This window comes from Hetaerina americana, unplaced genomic scaffold, assembly GCF_022747635.1.
Source record: "Hetaerina americana unplaced genomic scaffold, ioHetAmer1.1.p SCAF_15, whole genome shotgun sequence".
In the NCBI taxonomy this organism is placed as follows: domain Eukaryota; kingdom Metazoa; phylum Arthropoda; class Insecta; order Odonata; family Calopterygidae; genus Hetaerina; species Hetaerina americana.
In genome coordinates, this window is record NW_027286625.1 from 1,051,580 (window position 1) to 1,076,100 (window position 24,521).

At 39.0% G+C, this 24,521-nt stretch overlaps 1 protein-coding gene across 1 annotated transcript in view; it reads left to right on the forward strand.

Annotated features, from left to right (window-relative positions):
- The window catches only part of LOC139686858 (synaptotagmin-like protein 5), a 591,798-nt gene that overhangs the window by 136,037 nt on the left and 431,240 nt on the right, over positions 1–24,521 (forward strand). Inside the window, exon 2 of the mRNA XM_071583934.1 lies at positions 22,328–22,678. Coding sequence (XP_071440035.1) covers positions 22,328–22,678 — 351 coding nt within the window. The remainder of the gene's footprint in view (positions 1–22,327; positions 22,679–24,521) is intronic.

The following is a 24,521-nucleotide window of genomic DNA, read 5'->3' on the forward strand; positions in this document are numbered from 1 at the left end:
ATTCTTCAATTCGTTGGAGGAAACGTTGGATGTCGTCATAAATATCCGTGATGTCACTCTCGAAGTTAAGTGACCATGTGAGTGTAGGAGCCAAGCGTTTCCTGGAAAAAAAATTGGAGAAAGGCAACGAAATCATTTGCGGTTCACTCTAGCGTGATAGAGTGTGACGGGAAAGGGGTTGAAAAATGGTCAAAAACAGGGTGATGTCACTTAAGAACAGTCGTATCTTCCTCAGCGTAACCGTCAGAACGTGCAAATGGAGTGAGCGCCACGTGATTTTCTTCGCGGCCTGGTAGAGCCGCGATTTTTTGCCCACTTCTAAGACCTCGAATTCGTAGTCATGTCAACTCCATCGAGTTCTCCGTGACGGGTGTTTGGCTCTCTCGTTCGTTCGGCACGACTGGAGAAGTAAATGGGGAAGGAGACTAGTTTGCCAACGAGTCAGTTTGATAACGTGGTTTTGCTCCCTTGATGGAGTGATTTATACAATGTTTATGGTTACCAGCGAGGAACTGTGATTTTGCGATAAGGTCGAAGCCAGGCTCGGTTCTTCTTACGACATTTAGACTACAATTCAGAGTTTTCCCCATTTTCAACATAATCATCATGAAGAAGATCGGACCATTGGTGCCAGTCTCTATATTTTCTTGATGAAATATTGTTCGTAAAATAATTAAATGAATTAAATTATGTGGAATAATGTTATAAAACTAATTTTTACTCGAGGAATGAAAAAAAAGGAGCAGGCCGTTCCCTTGTAGACCGAATAGTATTGTACATTATTTTAGCTTGTCCGTTTCCAGGTAAATTAGTTGTGAAACCGTCGCTGAGTATGGAAAAGGAAATATTTTCGTCAGCGGAAATTGACGGATTTCTAATACATTAGTTGAAATTTCAAATTTTTGCAACAACGTCGTCGTACCATGTACAAACCTCTGTTCTTGTTTAAATTACTTTCGAGTTAATGGAGTTTTGAAAGTCTCATTCTAATTGAACTAAAGGGGCAAGATTCTATGTAAAGAAATTCTTACAGTTAGTTAAGTTAGTGGTAACCAGCTTGGTTCGTAACTTTGTGGGATCTAGGATTGACCATCAAAGGGGTGAACCCGCATATTTTTTCAAAATTCTTCGTTTGTGTAGCATGTATCAGTCTCTATCCTAGGCTCAGAATAACCTATAATTGTATCTGCTGTCGAAAGTCATCCTATTCGTGTCACGGCAAAATATTGATATTTTACCGCGATTATCTCTTTCGGAACTTGGGATTGTACTCAACGAATGAATTGAAGCTGCAGTTGTCTCATATGTCAGTTGTAATGGAAAAAATCTAATTGCTAGGAAATGATATTCTCAGCGAATTTCGTATTTCGATAAGTCTAAAAAAATGTCCCCGGTGTACATGAAGTACTGAATCGCCAAGCCTCTTCAGGTCACCCTGATAGGTGAGGGTTGAGTGCTCTGCGACTAAATTCTACTCCGTGTGCATTTTTCTCGCATTTAGTCCCTGGCCCTAGTATTTTCCAGTAAGATTCTATGACTCCGCCTAGGTAGTTAGGGTGCTCGTGGATCATTCGTTGGATTGAAATTGTTTGAGTATTACACCCTCCGTTCATTAATCTGAAGTTCTACCTACCTGAGATGCCACACCAAGGATTTGAACCGACAGTTAACCGTTGTTTTTTATATGAAATGTCATTAACTACTTTGTTTGGAGACTACGTTTCGAAAAATTCATCCAAGTATTTTCCCAATACATAGGCTCTTGACAAAGAGATTCAGATAACCGAAAGAAGGTCATTCCACTTCCAATGCAAAATCTACTTCATACTTTAAGGGTGATTCAAATTATTGCGATTATATATCAGTGATACTGGAGGGTCATTTTGCACTTATAATAGATATTCGCTTTTCCTTATGTTTCCTATTATTGAAGTTTATTTGTTAATAAGCAGACTTTGCCGATGCCTCCTGCCAGCGTTCCCGTCGCGTGGAATGGCGTTGAGCAGAACAGTGATGTTTACATTGTACTTCAGGACTATTCGACATATTTATTTCATCCCTGCGAACCACTCCGGCGTAAGAGATAAGGATGCGTATTAAGTGCGCTGATAATGCGAGAGAGAAAGACCTGTGATTATGGCCAGTTCATTGATGTTGCTTGTCGTCCGTCATACATTTACGTCACTCAAGTGAAGCAAGGAATATTTCCCTTTTTTCCTTGCACTCAAGCTCTTGGCTATATTGGCTTTTGTTAAGTGGCACTAGTGTCATAGATCTGGAGTTACCTGCTTCGGTTTCAACGGTGACACGTTGAATTCCTTGAACAACAATTCTTGTTTAGTAAGCATTGCGTCTCCTCTGAAAAAATAATATATATATATATATATATATATATATATATATATATATATATATATATATATATATTATTATATATATATATATTATTATATATATATATATATATATATATATATATATATTATATATATATATATATATATATATATATATATATATATATATATATATATATATATATATAGTGTCGAGGTGAATCGGTTTGGCGCCGGGAAGAAAAGCAGAAGGAACAGGAGATATAGATACAGAGTGATTAATGCCCTATTAAAATCCACTTATATTCCCCACCTCCCATCGCATTCTTTCTGTCTTAAATCTCTGAGCATTTTTTTTTCTTTTATCCAGCACGACAGAACGATTGCCCTACCGTTCTTACGACTCCTCTTCTCCTTTCCCTTACTCTCTTCCTCTCTGCCACTCTCTCACCCCCTCTATTTTTCCTCTACTGCGAGTGCAAAGGAGCTCTCGCCTTCCCCTCGTATTCAGCTCTTTTTTATTTTTCCCGTCCATTATTTTGACAAGCCTGCTTCCTGTTGGAGTCGTCTCATTTTTTTTTATGTCAACGTCATTCGATCGTTGGTCATGTACTGTCTACTTTGAATGCCACGCCAATATTAGCATCAATTAAAATTAGAGAATTGGACGTGAACGGCTAATGGTTAATTCATAGGAAATGGAGATATATGGGTTTCCTTCGTTTCGCGGTAATGATGCTTTTATGTTTTTGGCGGTCGATTACTCAGAGGAAAAAAATTCCTTTTTCGACAGCCTTATAGGGCCTGCGTCTGCCCACTTATTTATTTCATTTCGATTCCATCTCTTCCACCTATTATTTCGACAGGCCGATCTTCCCAACGTTTTTAGAGATTGGCTTTCTAGGCGGGAGACTCAGTGGGAATAGATTTCTGGTCCCTCATTCGCTCCGGCGACGAATTATTTCCACACCCATTTTCCGAGATGGAATTCTTCCCATCCAATTATTGAGTTGGATCGTCCAAAATTTTGACCGCGCGACATCTCTCTGCAAGCGGCATCTTCCGCTTTGCAAAGGAGAACGTCTAATGACCCGGTCCCGGGTCGTAATAACGATAGCTCAGCAAAAGCAATCAACTTCCTCATATTAGTTAATTTGTTTTGCCGTAATTGACATTGCGGGAGTGGAATGTCAGGAATTTGACATAAATAAAGGGATTGATTTTTAAAAGTCAAATAACGCTACACCATCGAATTTATTATCAGTAATGATGAAAAAGGCAATGAAATATAATTGATAACAAAAGTGGGTTGAAAAATGGACGGGGAATTGTTTAATGAATGATAACTGCTCGGAAAAAGTAAGAGTTAATACCATCTGTCAGTTGATCACATATTAATAAGGTAAGAGCTATGGAAGCAGTAACGTACAAAAAGGGGAAAATCACCAAAAAGAATAATGAGAGGAGCATAGGTAGCAGCATAAAAGTTAATATGCTTTGAAATAATAAGAAAATAATTGAATATAGGGGAGATGTTGTGGAAGTTAGAAAAGAAAAAGAAATGGAAGAATATGAGCGTGTAACTGAACATAAGAATGTCAAGAGAATTAAGTAATAAAACCAGGTGAAAAACAGATTGGATGTAGGAAACCTGGAGGAAGCAATGTGGTGATATAGAGAAATTAAGAGACAGAACATCGAGCGTGCTCGTTTGAAAGAGTACGAAATCTTAGGAAATAAAAAAGGAAAAAAATAAAGTCATGGATGACAATATATTGGAGCATTTGAACTTGAAATTTGTACTTCTAGGTTAGTTGGGTGGTAGACTCTGTAAAACGGATCGAACGTTTCCTCGGAACGCTTCACTTTGGAAACAAAAATTTTGCAATGAGACAAAACATTACCATGGTGACCCTGAGAAGGTAAGCAAGCAATCAATGCGTAGAACTACAAATACTATTATTTGAATCTATAAATTATTGTTCGTTTTGGTGAGATTAATGGAAAACTAGTAAATAAAATGCCAATGCACGAATTTCTGTTCCTATATTTACTACGATATTATCAGTTATAACAAATTATAACCGTTTTCATTATTTAAGTATGCATACGCTTATTTATTACATAATATAGTACGAAATGAGAAATTAATAAAAATTATAGGAGAGAAAATGTAACATATCTATGTTGAATCATCTTACGTGGAAAGGAAAAAAAGACTAGGATGTCAGAAGAACAAATACACGTTCTGTGTCCAAGTGAGAAGGGATGTGAGACGGAAGAAGCTTTTATGACACAAGGAAGTTATCCCTGAAAGGAAGTATGAGGCCTGCAGTCACTCAATCTGCAGATTGAAAATATTATTAGCCCTGTTCTACTGTGTTAACATATGTTTTAAATATATCCTTGAATTACGCAGTATTGTACATTTGATCATTGACTAACATGACACAAAACATCCTTAAACATAATTACACTTGCCACAGTAGCTTGTCCTTTAGGATTACATACTTTCTTTTTCCTTTAATTCCATGCAAAATGTCTATTCTTTTCCGCCTGCTGCCTCAATCTCCCAGCTTTCTACCTTCCATCCTACTTTTCTGTCGTCAGCATTACATTACCTCTCCTTATCTCCTGTAGCCACTTGATCTGCCTTCTACGAAATTCTCTCAACAATCTTCTCTCTACTCTTATCATGCGTAGAGCATCCTTTGTTTTCCTGTCTTTCCATCTTACTATATATGCTTTATTCTTCTCTAAACCCACGACTCTGAAAAGCCTCCAATCCACACCCATCATATTGCTTCGGCGATCAAGTTTCAGAACCGAGCAAAACTACTCTCTACGCATAAAAAGTTTTTCCTAGTCTTTCCTCACAACTTTACCCAAGTGCCGGTGAAAGTTATTTCTGGCATTGGTAACAATGCGGTTCGATCGAAGTGAGTTCATCCATTAGTGGGCGAAGATTAGAAATGCCTTCGATCGTGCGAATGGAGGGGGTAGTGTGGCTCGCAGATACTCAAGGTGAGTGTCCAGAGAGCTTCCCTTAACCCTGGCGCTAGCCGTGCGACTTCCGGTTACTCTCGACCCCTCGGGGAAATGGAGAGAAACGGAAGCGGAGAAATGGAGAAAGAGAGAGAGGTACCGTTATCCGCATCATAACACTTGTCGTTGCCAACCTCAAGTAACCCTCCCGAATCCTACTCCATAACTCGAGCCCCTACTTCCCTCCCCTTCAACGTCTCACTTTCGGAATGACCGACCCCTGCAGCCAGCGTGTCCCGGACCTTCCCCGGTCCTCTCCCGCACTCACCACCACCGTAATACCCATATTGTCTAGCAATTTTGACAACACCCCATCTCCCGTTGAAGCCATATCATCCTGAAATCTGGACCTCACACGAGCTCCCGCCGTGGCGCTGCGCTCCTAAGGGCAGGGCTCCACCCCCCCTGACTCCCCTCCTCCGTGTAAGCCCAGAGACTGCTCCCATCCTCTTTGATCCCATGAAAGCCACTCGACTATCTCGACCTCCGCGAGCCTTACGAACAACTGCTCCTGTCTCCGCTTTCTTCTCTCTTCCCTCTTGTGCTCGTCGCAGATGAGGCCTTCGTTGGAGGGTTGGAAGGGGAAGGAGTGGGAAGGCTTTTGTCTTTCGGTGGCCCGCCACTCCGCAGCTTCCCACTTTTGACTCAAAAGGTCGTTTCACCTAGCCCACGTCTCCCTTTCTCTCTATCTCGCCGGCGATAAATTAATCCCGAAACTTAGCATACAAAGTAGGAATTATATCAGCGCCGCAGCCGTATCTGACCTCTCATGTCCAGGATGCGGGCAAGAGAGATAATAAGTGCCTTACTTACTTTGTGGTTTGCCTCTTGAAAGGGTCCGCCGTTTTTAGTTCGACACGAAACACCGGGATAATGTTTAATTCGCGGGGAAAGAACGGTCTTTTTCTCCCTGCCTCAATTAAATTGACCGATCAATATTAAAAAAGGTCTGATTGTTGAAACGCTATAGTTCTTTTGTATAGTATACGAGAAGAGGAGAAAGAGAGACTGATCAACAGATGATACTGTTTTAGTCACCTGAATTAAAGTCAAAAAGTTATATGCGCATCTTGATAAAAATTTTTAAAAATATAGTTACTATTTTATAATTACTAATATACCATTGCTATTATTTACATGCAAATAATGAAGGAATGAAAGTACCATATTATGCTTGTTTGTTATACCAGTATGTTAATTTTAAATACACCACTTATATTAATGAAAAATTAATTACTATGACGAAAAGAATTGGTTAGACAGTAAAGGAACGGTATTGAATTTAAAAAGAATTCTGAAAGACCGCCAGTTTTAAAAAATGTTATTTTTCCATTGCATATCTCACTGCTGGAGAGGTGCCAATACAACCTCCTCCTTGGCCGTAGGTTGAAGCCAAGAGCGAGGTCAATCATTGTTTTTCTTGCCAAATGACCTCGATAATATCAAATGTTGAATGAAAGGACATGGTAATGTTAATGAATAGGAGTTAGTCATAAGAAATTATTTTTCTCATACGAAGACCTCTTTTCAGTGCTATGTTACAGGAAAACTTCGGCAATCAATTCAAATTCGTGAGGATCCCATGTACCAAAAGCATAATCTAAATGAGGCCTAATCAGCGAAAGATAGCATTTCTGTTTGACGTTTTCATCACATTTACCCAATACTCTTCTAATAAATGATTATTTTTTGTGAGGTTGTCCACCTATTCCTCGTGTGTGGACAAGCTAAGCCGGCCCCGGTGGCGGTGGGATAACGTCCTCCCCTACCAACCCAGAGGTCCCAGATGATGTCGCCTAGGTGTTTTTTTCACCACCCAGGTTTACTTTGTGTGTAATTGTCCATTATTCAAAGTCTGATCTCAAAGGCAGAAGTGCTGCTTTCGGACTAATGCAAAATAAATGTTTCACAATGCAGACAAGCTAAAACGGTGTTATAAGACTTTCAAGGTTCAAAAATTGCCTCAATTCTTCACGATCCGACGAAGTGGATTGGCTTTTTTGCCCGCATGGTGGTTTTCTTGCGATGTTGTAAGAGTCCACGGTTTTGCGAGTCCGCCATGTTTGTGATCACTTGAATTTAGATAGGAAGAGAATTAAATATGATCTGTCCCAAAAAATAAGTAGAATGATTCGGGGGAAATATTTATGGCAGATAACGGTAAAAATTACTGAAACTCTTCAAAACAGCACCCTTATACATAAACACACCGATGTCAGCGCCTCTGCCACGCTTCTGGTATGCTCCCTGGAAGGCGTCGACGAAAATCTCGTCCGGGTACCTCGTCACGTCCTCTTTGACCTAAAACAGTGGTCCAAAATGATACTCAAAGGGGTTATACTTCGGTCGTGCTCAAAGGCCCATGTCTCGTCGCTAGTAACTATCTATTCCAAAAAATTCGGGTCACTTTCACAGTGGTCCAAGAGGTCCAAGGCAAGATTGTCTCTAAATTCACATTCGTTAATATTCAATTGCGACGTAATATGACCTGCTGTCCCTTGTATTGTGTTCTCTGAATTTATTCCAACCTTCTTGTATAATACCCTGCACTTTTTCGAATGTGTACGAATTTTCTTCCTGCTTCATTGCATAAGAAATGAGTGACTTCTCAAATAGTTCTCCTGTATACTTTCTCCATTTCTCTCTTTCCCGTTGTTTTCTTAATTTTCCAGAGGTGAAGATTCGTGTTGCATTAAGGAAAGTTGGAAGATTGTTAGCGTTTGATAGTTGGGCACCTCTGCTTCCCCCTCCTCAATCAATGCGCCTCCCGGTTTCCCCATTTATTGTAACATTTGCCTCTTCCCCTCCTCAGCGAATATCTTGGGGACAGATTGTGAGGGAGAGCAATAGTCAGGTCCCCCAAACTATGTGCCGGGGAATCCCTTAATGAAACGACCCTGCTGCGGTTGGGAAAGTAGGCGGGGAGTTGGAATTCCTCCAGAGTTATAGGTGACTGGCTGATTGAGTGGGGAGGAGAAAGTTTATTGAAACTTTTGGCTCGGAGAACCCTCACTCCGTGTTATCTTCATTTACAGGCTCGCGTAATGGCGTACTCTGTTAGCCATGGACTCGTCTATCACGCGGGAAATCACATAAATATTAATAAATTGCAGCGGAAAAATGTGTAGCATACTGTTTCATTATGGAAATCACACCCGAAAGACTTCCTTAATTGCTATGGGAGGATCTTGATTGCAAAGGGGTAATATCCTCAATCGTATGAGAGTAATAATGGTCGTTTAGAATAGTTCGGCGGAAAGCCCACGGAGGCCTAATGCTCTACGGGTCTATTCCTGAAGGAAAATTACCAAGCGAAAAACAATTTCACGTCCTAGAAGGGAGTATTGTGCGGAAACCGAAACCAACTCTAATGCACTTACTAGCAGTGAGCTGTCGGAAATGATTGCAAAGAATTAGAGAAGTAAAAATAAATTTTAACAGGGTAAAGGTAACTTTTTTTACCGCGGCTTCTTCAATTATAAGAGTTAATTTTAACAAATTGACTTCTCAGGTTTTATAAACCATGCTCAAGTTGGTTTCTTCGAGCGTGAATCAAAGTTAATTCATTATTGACTAGACTAATAATATTTGTTTTTGAAAATCGAATGCGTCAAAATTTAAATTTATTTTTAACTGCATTTATTCAAAGTTCATAGTGTTTGACGGATAAAAGATTGATGTGATACACATAATAAGTTTCGAATGTAATTTAGGCTACGAGATATGGCCAGGGTTGACAACATTTAGAAACTTTTAATGAGAGGAGCAAGAAAACAGTATTAAGTTATATCGTACTATGGGAGCTCCATGATATTTTACTGACGCTTTTTTATATTTTTAGCAATAGTTTACGGGTCCTACGGAACTAGAAACCAAGATCGCGGCAGCAAAACATGAGCGAAGGAATTTCTTTCACTCAAAGTATCATTAATAGTCATTTAGTTTGCGATTTGTATAATATAAAATTGGATAAATATGCAGTTTTCCATTTTTGTAGTCTTGGCATTCATTACATGTTGTTGCAACTTGCATTCGCGCATTTCTCGGAATGTTCGCTTTAATACCTGGAGTTAATCTTTTTTGCTTGATGATATTACCACGGTACTCGTAAGTAAGAATTATATAAATAATTAAGCTAACCACACCTTAGCTTTTTAGTATTGCAATACAACCAGAAGTTATATTTATTACGTAAAATTTTACTTAAGCCGAAGCCGAGAAGAGCAGAAATATAAATTTTGGAAGAGTTTAAATCATGTTTTTGAAAATTTGACCATGAGATAGCGGAATGTTAAAATTTGAATTAGCTTGCTTATTTACTTTTATCTCATTAATCCTCATTTATTGTGTGATTCCGAGGAACGAGTTACATCCAAAGTTTGTCAAGAACATTGTAGATAAAAACTTTTATTTTTGCGGGTGAATATCACCAACTGAGGAAAATAACATTAACCGCTTGCTTTAATTTTCCAGCCATGCGGTGCTAAATTCTTATTTACCCAACTTGGAAATGTATTTCCTAATTCCCGAACCATCTTTTAATTTTTCTAACCTATTTATAATTAAACCCAGGAAGGCTCTTAGTAACAATAATATTGATTTCGTTAATAGGATTAAGAAGTCATACGAGACAACTTTTCGAAGAAATATAAAAATTAAGTTTATTTCTTTTATTTCTCCTAATATGTTCAAACGTTGCTTTATGTTTGGGGACATTGCTTGCGATATTTTATTTTTAAATTATAATTCCGGGCACTAGAATTAATCATTATTTATTTTTATTTTATTTTTTACACTGTCCTCGTAAACGATGTGGTGCACAATATTTCGTGAAAATTTTCCAATAAAGGTTTCATAGTCATATATGAGAATATGCATAGATTGCAAATTAATTCATTCAACTATTCATTATCTATGGATTTAAATGGTTGTTAACTCTCACTTCTGTCTTTGCTATTTATCCAAGTCTGTTCCTGTCAATAGTCTTGAGTTGTAATAAGTGAATACTGTCGTACTGAGTGAAGTATTATAATCTACCTTAAGTGTTAGGTCAGAAATTCAATTAATGGGACATTTTTTTAAATTAACCATAGTTTGTTCGAGATAATTAATTCTAAAACTTTTATTTTCCGTTGGGTCACTGGTGAAATGTGTAGTATGAGTAGTTTTTTTACATGCATCTCCAAATTTGTGTGGTTGATTTATCTCCAGACATCTATAAATCCTATCACGGTATTTATGATATTTTATAAAATTGTTAAAAAAATTGTTATATAATCACCAGTTATTCCCTCCCTTTACGATTTTTTGTTAAAAGGTAGGCTCTTGAAATAAAAATGCATATGTCAGCAGTGAACTGCGTAAATGGTTTCATGTAAAAGTTTAGCTTAATAATCTTTTTAATTCTCATATTCTTAGTGTGTTACATGTTAGATGGTTTGATAAACAATAATGTAAGTATGGGTTCACTAATGACTCGCATATTTTTGATTACTACATGGCACATTGATAGAATTCCGTCGTTTATGGAGTATCGAAGCGTCTCAGGACAACAAACCCATTCCCCCAGCGTGTTATCTGTTAGGAAAATTATTGTTGACATTCATCATTCGCAATTGTGGCGATTTGATTACGGACGACACTTATATTCGAGATTTAATCCTCATGGGATCCCATCCGATTGATTCTTTTTCCCTCATCGGCGAAATACCATCAATGCCTACTTGTTTCCTTCTCGGTAAATTTGGGTTTGTGGCCCCGGCGGTTACTGAACGGGAAGTGGAAAGGTCACTCCTTCGCTACCTCTCGGTGCTATTTCGTTTCAGAAGCACTCTCCAAAATTACGGAGATGGGAAAGCTTTCAGTGCATTACTTAGAAGCGTTAAATTTCGCTGTCGCCCTGTTAAAAGTCTGTGGAGCTCAAAACTTTCTCGTTTTGCATTTTGAGAAGTGGCTTCTCACGTTAGCGCTCGTCTCATCGTATCGCTAGAATAAGGCTGGCATGCGAAGTGCTGAAAGTAGGAGATAGGGCATTAAGAGTTTCGTGTAAGGACCACGAATGAGAGTATGGTGAACTCCTCTTACTGAATATCCTTCAGTAATAACCGACCTCCCGAGTAGTCTTGATTGGTGAACACATAACTCAAGTGTGCCGAGTTCCAATAGTTCAGGAGTTCCCGAGCATTATAGTTTTCCACCTCACTCAGACTGAGCAATCTTGTATCCGCGAGAGAGTTACTGTTGAAGAGAATTTTGAAAGGTGGCTTTGGTAATTTCCAGTAACATAAAATAATTAAATGTATAAGGGGTTAAATTTTTACACCTGTTTAAGTAAGACATGGAAAAGAGCTCACACAGTTTACGTCGATCCTGAAAATTGTTTTAGGACTTGAACTGTTTGGAAAAAATATATTATATTGCTTAAGTTCGTCTGCAATTTTGAGGTTACTTTTTTAATATAACGTTATTGTGGGGAAGGAGCAATTCGCCTCAAAACCAAAGGTCACCTTTTAGTATCTCACCTCCGACAAGTGCATTGTGCTGTATTGATAGGAATTTTGTTATATGAGTTAACGTAGCGCACCCGTACTAATTTTGCAAAGCGTAATATTCATTCTCTTATCTTCTGGACTCCCTTTTATTTTAGCAACCTGTGAGCCAACGCCAGGGTTTGTGGCAGGGGGTGATTACACACCGGACTACCCTTGATCCAAAAATCCCTTTACCTCCTTGCGCAGTCGGACAAACGTTATTTTTTTCTGATCCATTATCGTTTGTGGGGAAAAAATACATCTTAAATTTATCTGTCTACGTACACTCAATCTCTCGAATTCAATTAATTCTTTGATCAAAAGTGGAATATTACGGCCTACGGGCTGGATTTGAATTCCAAATAGTAGTTCACTCCATGTGGCCTGATATATTGTTTTGTGAGCAGTTGACAACCTAGCAAAAAAATCATTTAATACGTCCGCGTATTTTGGCCCATCAATTACATTCATATTTATTCATTCGCCTGCAAGGTTTCCGCAAACTTACTTTTGGTTGTTTTCTAAAGCTAGTCAATATCATTTCTCATATTCGACCGGATTGAAAGAGAAATTATCAAAATGTCTTCTCAATCCTCACTAGATACAGACTCTGCACAAAACCATCTTTCCTTGTCATCAATTTCCACTCACTGCTCGTCTCCGATCGGCATGGATACAGGCTTTAGGGTCATAGGTGTAAATTCAGATGACATCTAGGAACATCCGAGATTAAATTCAAGCGGTGCTTTCGAGGGAGTACTATATTTTCGTGGGCAACTGTAGGCGGCACTTGAAAAGGAATTAGTCGCCTACCGTGAGTGCTTGGACTTCACACGCCGCGCCGTTGGGCTTAGTTCAAGGTGAGGTCTGCCCTTCCAACCAAAACCGACCTTCGGGTTGATCGGTTGATTACCCAGGTGGTGTCCTCGATCTGAATTTTCTACTTCTTGCTTTCTCATGCTGAACTTATACCATGTTTGGCCCGTGGTGATTTGTAGTAGGCAATACCTTATAATCCAAAAAAATTGCACTTCTGCCTCAAAACACTATAACTACCTCGTTCGTTCTTCTCGGTCAGAAACCGATATGTTTAAGCTGGGGATACAATCACATTGAACCTGTCTGATGCTGATATTCATAACCCGGAAACCTGCAAGAGTCGTAATTTGTGATTTTCCCGAACAGGCCCATCTGTAATACGGAACTCGTCAATCGTGGAAAAAGAGTATTCAGCATTGTGTTTATTGCATCCATGAATAAGTTGTATTTTACTTCGATTAAGGCGGAAATGGAATTCGGACGTATTTACAACTTGCCTATTCTGAAATTGGAGTTTTATAATGTTTTAGCTTCAAATTTGATCGTAAATGTACTATTTTTCTTTTATAATGCTATATTTTTAAAGGTGAATTATTCACTGAAGTAAAAATATCAGTGTATCTTTCCACTCAATTTTATTCGCAACAACTAGTTTCGACGCATCGGCGTCATCCTCGGGTAGAGATTTACACATACGGGTCGGTTATACTTATATGAAGGGTGGAGGTGTAGAGAGGAAAGGGGTAAGGGGGCACAGAGGTGGTTGGAATTGGTTGAAGTTGGTGGGAGTCGTTGAGGGATGCAGGGGCGGTGGGCGGCGGAGTGTTGGGAGTCAAGGTTCGAGGAGAATTGAGGTGGTCAGGAGGCTCACGGTTGGGGGTTACGAGGCATTTTCTTAAACGAGAGAGAAGTTGTTATCAGTGGGTAATATCTTTGTTAAAACAATGCCATTAGGGAAATGCCCTTTTTCCTATTGTCTTCTTATCTCTAGCTCTTCCAATATGTCCATTTTACACCCTTCTTCGAAAAAGTGTATGGCGTCAGGTGTGGAGTCACTTGCGTGTCCCTCCTCCAGCAGATGACTCGCAAAGTGGGAGTCGGATGCTTTCCCGTGAAGTAAACATCTTCTGGGTTCCTCCGCTCTCATTCGGAAGGATCTCCCGGTCTGCCCCACCTACGTGGCGTGACAATCACTACATTTTAATTTGAGCAATCCATTTTTTTCGAATTAATCAGTCCTGTCCATTTTGTTCTGTTGAAAAGCATCTAAGATTGTTCCTGTTATAGCAGGCAACCATAAAGTTGTATTTTGGAAAGACCTTTCCTATTTTAAGGGATAAATCTCCGTAGAACGGTAATTTGCACCAATTTTTTTTAGGATGCATTCCTCTCTTTAAGGGGATGGTAAAGGAGTGAAACTGTTTTATTCCTTATCTAGGACCCTGGATTTTCACAAAGTTAAGTCTCAAAACATCGAATATGTAAATTATTCAATTTACATAAATTAGTAATTCATTCATGTTTGTTTTTAATTTTCTAAAGGACACCCATGCCCGTTGGTTTAATGTGCTCTGGATGTAGAACCTGCGCATTCTGGAAAAATTACGAGGTTCTCTGAGGTTCCTCCTTTTGCATAATTTACTGCATAAGGATTTTTTATCATGGGTAACGTTAATTAAATTGGGCGTACCTCCATAATCCCTCTCTGGTGCCTTGAATATCAGAAGTTTACTGAAGCGTTCCCTATAAGGGTACTCTTTCAGGTGTGTGGCGGCGGCCCATCATCTTCTTTGAGGAGCGGTTGAGATTCCTTCCATAAAACACCGATCTATGAATCAGTAATCCGGCCACCCAAGGGAGGGTAATCCGATTTCTGTATGCGTTAAAAAGGACGGCAATTATTGAATCAATCGATTGATTTTTCCTCTAACGTTTATGCCGTAAGATGAAAGAGGATGTGGATTTCACTGAGCATAATATTATGATTGAAACTGTTGTTGTTGAATTATACCATATTACTCACCCAGAACAACTGTCTTGCGATCCGCGAAAGAGCCGTTAAATCGGATGCGATTGGGAATGGACATACTTTTACATATTAAAGCTAACTTTCGATGAAAGCTATTAGTTGGAAACCTAATTCAATGCAGTTCAACATAATGATATTCTAAAAAGACTAACGTGCTAACATTTTCAATTTTGTAAATGATTAATATTTCGGGGAAAGTCTCATAAACTTCGCTGGCAATAAAAATTACAGACTCAGATGTGATGTGGTGGAACTGTTCCTTAATAACAGAGGCGAGTAAACTATTGCAATTTTCCACTTAATAAATATTTTCGACTAGTTTCGATGTGATACATCATTTTCAAGTGAAGCTCTCTCTGTGCTCTGACTCCGTGCAGTCGAAAATATATCTTTCTTAAGTAGAAAATTGCAAGAGATTTCGTGTCTATTATTGCGTTCGTAATAATGAAAAATATTTGGGAGTGAAACAGTTTCAAGCCAGTAAAATGGCAAGTATATGAAAACTTAGTCCTCCTCGCCATCCCATTTCCGGTCTAGGTCAAACCCATTTCTGGTGTCAGTAAAAGTATAGCCGGAAAAGTTGAAATAAAGATAATACCATTACTTTCGGAAAGGTGAAAATATTTGACATATATGTCTACTAATCCACTTCAGTTAACAGGCCTAATGGCTCTCTGCGCTTGATATTTTCCAAAATTACCGTGTAGTTGCCAAATTTCGCTGTTAACTATTTGGAATAGTTTAGGCATAATGGTATACACGTGAATTAGGAAAAGTAAAGACCCAGTTACACTTTTTTGAAAGCCGTCTGCAGTGGGAAAAACTGAGCACTAATTATGACCAGTGTAACTTCTCTCTTTGAATATTTATTGTTAGCTCTGTTAAATTTTTAATGTCTCAAGGCTATTGTGTAACTTATAATACAGTCCATAGCGTATTCAAACTAATGATCTTAGGCCACATAAAAATGCTTTTGTTTACATTGTCGACAGTTCGACATGATAAATGTTAACCTAGAGATTCGACTGCTGTAATGAAGTGGTACGCGACTCTGCAAACATGTGAACCTGTATATTTTCTTATGAATAGTTTATTTTCTATTTGTTCAAGGCTTAGCATCTTTTAAATGTCTCTATAAATACTGTTATTATTACGGCATTCTACAGATGTGTATTTATTACCTTTTCTTTCGCCAATTCACTCAATACACAATCTGTATTCTAGCGTCCATTCTGTTACTCAATAATATTACTATTTAGTTTCAAATCACCACCTAGGATAATGAAGTGAAGCACGTGAACTGATTAATGCGGAAAAATCAGTACTACAAGTACGTGTTGTAAATATCAGGAAATGGATAGCCTCTCATGACAGCCAATCATCACCAGAAAACGAGTACTAAAGAACTAAATATTTATTTAATACGCTTTCCATTACATTCACTTGTCAATTACATATTTACGTCGGAATGAGGAAATTAATTCTGCCTTCGAACGTATGTCTAAGTTAATAAATCAAAGAAATACTTGGAAGTGGCGGCAGTATTTCATTTCCGTGTGCGATGAAGTGATTGAGATAAATAAATGACAATCTGTCAAAGTTATTTGGAGGGCTCACCATGTGCTGGGAATAGAATTTGTAATGATGGAAGAAAAAGCTAATTAAATGAATGCTGTAAAGAAAGAAATACATGAAAAATATGAAACTCTTGGCGAGAAAATTATAGAAAATAAAACTAGAATTGTAGATTTTGTATGGCTCTGCGAATATAATCTTGAGAGTAAATTGAAGGAATTAAATATAGATACACCGTCAACTTCGATATCGTCATCACGGGATAGTAAATTTATATTTTAATACACATTATTTTAACGAATTCATCGAGGTGGAAACTAAGATGAGGTCGAAGTTTCGGTATGGGATTCAGATGCGGACGTGTTGCGCGGATGCAATAGACGATTTTGGGCCAACTTTGACAATTGATTGGTGATACGCAGATATAAAAAAACAAACGGAACAAAATGTTGTCTATTTACTACATTAGAAGCCGATATTAGCTTATTGCCCGAAAATTCATGTTGGTTAATCGTTGAAATGCAGTCACGCTTACGTAATTTGAATGAACACGGTAGACTACTAATTTCTTTAGTCTTGGAAGAGGAGTTCCATTTAGATATTATTACTGTAACTAGTCTAGCTATTAGGTATACGGTTTGTGTCCTTAAAATTATAACTTGCTATCAAGGGCCTCTTCATGCATTCCTTCGCTACACAAATACCGATTTCTATGCACCACTTCTGTCTTAATGCATTTTACTTCTACTGTCCAGAATTTTTAAAGGGATAGGCTGGTTGGTTACATTTTTTACGAGTCATTGATAAGATAAATAAAGGATGTACATTGCTAATAGTAGCCTATCGATCAAAGTAGGTTTTCCGTTGACCCAAAGACTGATCGTTACTACTTTTTTTAAGTCCCGACTAAAAGCACACTAAATACATACCCTAAGACCACACACTACAATAAATCATACTTTCACTCCATAATACTTCTACCTGCTTTTCCACCCTCTCTTTCGATCTACCCTCTCTACCTCGCCCAAATAAATACCTCTATCTATCTATCTACCTCCACCCCCTTACCTTCTCCGTTTGATCAATCCTTACCATGTAAAATCCCTTGCTTCAGCATTTCTTGCCTTCCTCGAATTTCTCTCAACAAATTTCTCTCTTCCCTCACCGTATCTAGAACTTAATTTATGTGTCCTTTCTGTTCATTTTATTTTTTCTATTCTTCTCCAATCCCAAATTTAAAAAGCTGATCTCCTATCTATGCTTATCCTTTTGCTTCAACGACCAAGTTCCTGGGCCGTAGATACCTACGCTCCCTATCAAAGTTGTCATTTTTCTTTTCTTTACGTCTTTGCTTAAGGTCTTTTTGATCAACTACCTCCCAGTGAAGATTCTCTATATACCAAATTCCTCTTTTAATTTTCTTATTATATTGCCGATTTTCTTGTGGAAGACTTCTAAATAAGTGGTGTGAGTATTCTGCCTGCTCTACGAGTAGTTTAGGCCTTCAGCTATGATGCTTAACTTGGCATATAACCTTCCACGTGTAAAATTATCGATCATTTTCACGCGTAGATATTTAAAGTATGGTTAAAACTCGATTATAAACTGGTCCTGAATCAATGCAATCGGTATTATTCTTCTTTTTTTCAATGTTCTATCCTTGCGGATGCGAGAAATGACTAAAATCAATGAATAAACTAAAACTGAAGTCAATGAATTGTGGCATAAGAGAAGAGAACCTAGATTTACTTTTTGTATCTATTAAGCGATGAAGATATGCTTTAAGAAGCGGAGGGAAAAAGATAGTTTTTTAAAATACTGACTTGAAGAATGTATTCGTATATGTCAGGCACATTTTTGGGACACGATAGTTGAAGGTAAAGTGAACGGAAATAACTGAAAAGAATACCCCGGATGGGACCAAAATTAACAGATTTGATAGTAAGAAATGTGTAGACAAAGAAAAGAGGGGCTCGATTTTCTTCGAACTATTCTCAGGACCAAGGTTCGTCGATGTTACAGGATCAAAGTGGCGCAGCTACATGGTCCATTATGAAAGTAATGCGCATGCTTTTCTTGTGACGTGACTGTTCATGGCAGCGCGGTAAAACCGGCCGGGAAATGTGGTAGGGGTTTGCCCTTTCAACGCAGCCAGTCGCCAGCTTGCTCCGAGCAGTCTGAGCGGGAAGACGTGCCTGAAGTGTGTTTTTCGACTTTGTAGCATGGCACGAGCGCCCAACCACACGCCACATGCCCCAGCCACACGTCCTTCATCGTTACTAACCTCCTGGCCCGGATAACTACCCCGGTGGTCCCCCATTCCGCTTACAGCCCCGACTTGGTTCCCTGCGACTTTTTATGTTTCGCCGACTGAAGAGAGAGCTGAAATATATTCACCTGTATTCACTCTAGTGCACGGATTTACGTGTAATTGCGGCTTCTAGCAAATTCTGTGTTAACTCATCATAGCACGCGTTGATGTTGAGTTATCCTCGTTATTGCGGAGCCCTTGGTTATTCCAAATTCTCCTTTCCTCCCCCGAAGATGCAAGAGTTCCATCGTTTCCCGACATTTCTTTTTTTTCAATTCTTTACCAATCCTTTCCATTTTCCATGCACCACCCCTTTATTTGGGTAAATTATCACGGTGGTGAGGGAATGAAAGAGACTGTGCCTTTTCTCATTGCAGTTAGTTCCACTCTTGAGGAACGACTCCTCTTCCTCCTTTTTATACTGCCTCACGAATGAGCTATAAAAGAGCATTAATTCCGCACTGGAAAACTGACAAAAATCATTAAAGAGAGGAATAATTTGTCGAGAACGAGGAGAGTCAAATGGGAATTATTTTCGTCAGAATATGAGCCAGGTATCCCCGAGGGAAGTCGAGGGAGGTCGAGCCTGGGATTCCTTCGCGTAGTAGTTAACTTCGTCGAGAATTCTAGGTTTGTGCCGATCTCGGCACCGTTGAGTAAATTGCGAAAAATGGGCCCACGCTCGGATTTGGCAGTGACGTGGGCAGGAATGAGAGAATCCACAGTAGTTTCTGAGCACGTCTCCAACCTTTATCAAAACTTAATAGAAAGTGGTAGGTAATCGGACGTGGGCTTCAGAGCGTCTAGGCATTTACATTATTGAAGTTCGTGTGGCAGGCCTCTAATTTTAGTTCCAATTTTAGTCTTGCAGTTTCACTAAAAAAGATATTAAAGTATTTGAAGTACATTAGGGGAACGGAAAACAGAAAAGAATGGAGGACTCGCAGTAACGGAAGAAACGATAATGAAAACTCACAGCAACCCTCAATTCCTAATCTAAAGACTAAGAAACAAATTCATAATTCATGAAATTTACATATGTAAAAGTTAGTGTACGCATCTTCCGTAGCAGATTTTTTTCTGAGAAGAGCAGAGTACAAATATCCCCATGAGTCCCTCGTTTGCTGATTCAGCGTGAAAATATTAAATCCATTTTCGCTTTGAGCTCAAGATTAACTGAATCTTGGCAATTTCAACCATCCTCTTCCGTAATATGTGATTATTACTATTTTATCATTTTCAATAAAAATTGAAAATCAAGGTATTTGGCTTCAAATATGGATTAATATTTACTCATAGCAATCTTAGTGTTTTTTTTAGCTTAAGTTGGTTGAGTTTATTCCTGTTCCCATGTATTGGTTGCTTCGCACGATTAAGTCACGTTTCAGAAACCTTTCAATCGCAAAGTCATTTCCATGCGTATTTCTTCCAAAGTTCTTAAGTCAAGGTTTCAAATGTTGTGAGCATTTCATAACCGTACATTAGTCCTGGATGTGGTACACAGCGTGCATTAAAATGAGACGGCACATTAGATTCCCAAAACAAAGCTTATGTTGATGTAAGTTGAATTATAATAAAATATTCAGGACGACGCCATTTCTGTTATTAAATTCGGCATTTGATACCTTTTTGGGAAATAATAGAAGGAAATTTGGCAGGCTAGGATATCATATTGGTATATAATGGCAATTTCGAAGCTCGAGCTTTATTCTTCAGCGGATACCTGCCTTCCATAAATGTGCTCTTCGCCAAAAGCCTCGTGGTCTTCTCGGTAACTATAGAGGAATCGTGGCTGATTTTTTTCCACTCAAACTTTTCTATTTCCATTTCATCCTATAAACAGCAAGTTTAAATTATCTTTCGTATACATTTAATAGTTTTATTTCATCATTTGCCAAGAGGCAAGGTTCTGGATGATGTACAGTTACCCCGGTCACCCAGGTCACCCAGTTACAGGTACCCAGGTCACTGCTTGCACTAATTATGATCTCAAGTAGTGTACTCATTAAGTAATTCGATGGGGAAACTTAGTCAATCAATGGAATCATTATTTATTCTTCGCTCGGATATTTCTTTCGAAAGGTTCCATCAAAAATCAGTGGCGGGATTAAATGTCCCTACAAGGCTGAGGATGAATGACCGTAGGGCCAATCATACTTGCAGGTCAAATGACAAAGTATATGGTTTCAATGCTTTTCTTGGTAAATAACAAAACTAAGCATCCCAATGACCATCTTACTTATAAGGAAAGGTGAAATTCCTAGGAACTGCGGGAGATGTCGCGACAGTTACTTTTAACTACAGTGCACGTATTATCCTCATACATAATTAGCGAATATTACTCACTTAGGAAATGTGAGTAGATTATGATATATGCTCTATTCTTTTCAATAATGCTCCTATTCTTTCCTAGGATTAGCTCTTCTCTAAAGTAGTGATAGATTTGGTTACGAGTAGGAAAATATGACCGGCGCAAGTGTCAGCTATTAATGCAGAAATGTGTGTGGCATAAGTTTCTTCGCTTTATGTCCTGAGTAGTAGGAATTTTATTAAATATTTTAATAGTTGGCATTAAGGAAAATAAGAAATACATGTGTGCCCATTCTTTGTCCCTCCAAAATCTACCTTAAACGGTAGGCTATCAAATAATAATGATGGGAAATTTGACGTTTTCATTTGTGAGTATTTGTTTCAGCGATCACAATTGAAACAATATTTTTAATTGCATTTAAATAAATCTCAATATTTAATAAGAAATTCAAAATATATCATTTAAGTCTCAAAATTTGAATCGTTCTCCGCCAGTTTCCTCATGAATTACAAAATTGTGAAACTTGTGCAAGAGATATGTTCGCGTACATCCTGTTTCAAACTTGTCTCAAATAAAAGGGACGTATATGACACTACTTAATGCATGGAATATTCATAGATTCTAACTCGGCGCATTTCATTAGGGGTTCTCCTGCCCTACAATCTAAAATATATTATGTTCCATGGAGAGGATCATATTTTTTTTAAATAATTCATGTAAGAGAGTCGTTCTAATCTTTCTACTGAAGGAAGTCATCATGAAGATGTTTTATTTTTTGTACCATTTTCCTCATTAATAATGGTAAACTGCTGCTGAATTTGATAATTCTCACGACCATACTCTTCACGGATCCGGATGAGTAATTCCATGGTCCATTCGTTGCATGCTAATGCCATAGTATTGAATATCTTAACGCTGTAATTAAGAATGTGTATAATAACAACTTCAGATGGTAGAGTAATTTAACTGCCTAATCCTACTCCTCCGACATACCTGATGACTCGTATACCCCTAGGATCCCAAAAAACCTTTCTTACTGTGTTATCTCCCCAGTCTATTATATCGGAGACTGGATTTGAACCCTCGTCATTAAGCTTAGCAAGCGGGCGCTTTGCCCATCATTCGTCAATGGATAAACTATGAAAACATAATGATGTGAGCACCTTAAGAAACCGGAGTCGGTTAGCAATGTTTGACTGTGATGTGCTGTTGTTCACTTCAGTTTTAATTATTCTGTGCCAACATGCCAGTCCGTCGAGTGCTGGCGCTTAACACAAGTTGGAGAATGTATTTTTCCTCCTTGCCAACCCTCCACCGCCATACGCTTCGTCCGTGATCGTGAGTCGCCGTTTTCCTTGCCCCTCCCGACAGGCGCCTCAAGGCCGAGCTCCAGTTCCTCCGGAGAAAGGGGGCGCTAAGGGCTGACTGGGACCCCAATAGCGGACCGCAGACCACGGGTGGAGGCAGCCCCGGGGGAACACTCGTCGGCGTCGGGCTGGTCGGCGGCCTGGGCTCCGGACTGATAGGTGGCGGAGGCGGCAGTGGCGGTGGCGGAGGAGGCAACGGAGGAGGCCGCGCATGCGCGAGGTGCCGGGCGGAGCTGGGGAGGATCATCAACCGCGGCGCCTTCTGCCGAGCCTGTCGCCTGCGGGTGTGCAAGGCGTGCCGGGAATACAACGTCAGGGCCACGGACTGGGTGTGCTCCGTATGCCACAAGCACATGTGAGTGTTTTCATATTCCAGATACCTATGTACACCACCCCCTGACATTTTCCTCTGTCTCTCACACACACCCGGAGGCCTGCAGTTTACTTGCCCCCGCGCTCTGGCACGCGGGCACGTTCCTCCTCCTTAATTTATTCATCGCCGTCCCTGCTAAGCGAACAAGGAAGGGGCTAAATGCTCTTCCTTTGGCGACCAGCCCTCTTAGTCACGCTCTTTTTAATGCCTTCCGTTTTCTCGCCGCTGTCACACGCACACAAACACACCTGTAGTTCGTTTCGTGTCTGTAATGCGGCACGTCATTATCTTTCTGGAATTACTGACACACGTTTGGACTAATGGCTCAAATTGCGAGTCGGTTGTACCCCTGGCGACTGTTTGAATTCCGTTTTGCCGGCCTTGGATTGTTCCAGATACGTGCTTAGGGGTGAATACTGCGGACTGACTGATAGAATACATTGGTAAGATATATAATAATTAGAAGTAAAATGCCGGCTTAGGGTAGCTTTTTAATGGATACTGGTGCTACAAACTGCCTAAACCATTACTAACATGGCACAAAAAATATCCTTAAACACCGTATTAAATTTCAATATAATTCAATTTTTAACTCTACGCACTCTTTGTACTTTCTAATTCTCTTAATTCCATCCAGAATGCTTTTTCTTCTCCCTCGAACTCGCTTTCCAAGCACTTTTCCCGCTATTATCGTTTTAAGCGTCCCACTGCCTCTCAGTATCGTCTGCATTTACCTCTTCTGCCTTTTTCGAACTTCTTATCTCTTCCCTAACTATGACTTAAACTTTTGTATTTTACTTTATTTTATTTCCTCCATTCTTCTCCACGCACACATTAACGTTCGTCCTCATGTCTCAACGACAAATTGTCTAAATCATCCCTTAGATTACTTAAGCTATTTTTGATGCATATATTACTTGTTAGCCTATCGTTTAAGATAGGTGTTGCACGGACGCAAACTAAACACGTTAATGTTACCTCTTACTTAGCCTCTGCTAACAAGGCAAACTGACATCCCACACTGCATTAACCCTTCTTAAATTCCGTATGCAAAACAAGTACATATTTTGGATAATTTTTAGGTGTGTTTCATTTCTTTAATCAACCTTGGCCAGATTTTGGTGGTGGTACAACATTGGGTTAGCGAAGAACACACTTTATACTGGTCACTGACGCCTATGCTGATGCCTGGGTGTCGTAGCTGTCGTTTTCATTTATAATAAACTAGCTGAATACCCGGCTTTGCACGGGTTAGGGAGAAATAGTAATATAAATATACTACATAAATAAAAACAACAAATTATAAAGCACAATAATACACTACTTCATACAAATTTAAGAATCTTTTTTATATAACCCCTGTTTATAAACTACATTTTTTGTTTCATATCCAGGAGAAAGAATATATAAATTTTTAGGCGAACCTACTCAGGAGCAAGCAACATAAAGTTGCCCGTGGCTAAAACATGGCGATCTTAGATCAACACCACAAAACTTTAAAGACTGTCCCTGTGATTTATTAATGGTAATTGAAAAAGCTACCCGGACTGGAAACTGTAATCTTTTAAAGTTGAAGGGAAGATCAGTTGGGATTAGAGGTATCCGTAGAATAAAAATTATTTCACCTTTTCCTTTTCCAGTTAAAATGACTGCCTGGATTATATTTTTCATTAATTTTGTCACACACAATCGTGTCCCGTTGCAGAGTTTTGGTGGATCTAAATTTCGCAATAAAATGATTGGAGATCCTACTTTAAGTACAAGGCGATGTTGTGGCAATCCAGCTGGATCAAGTGAATTTAGGAATTCCGTTGGATAATTGACG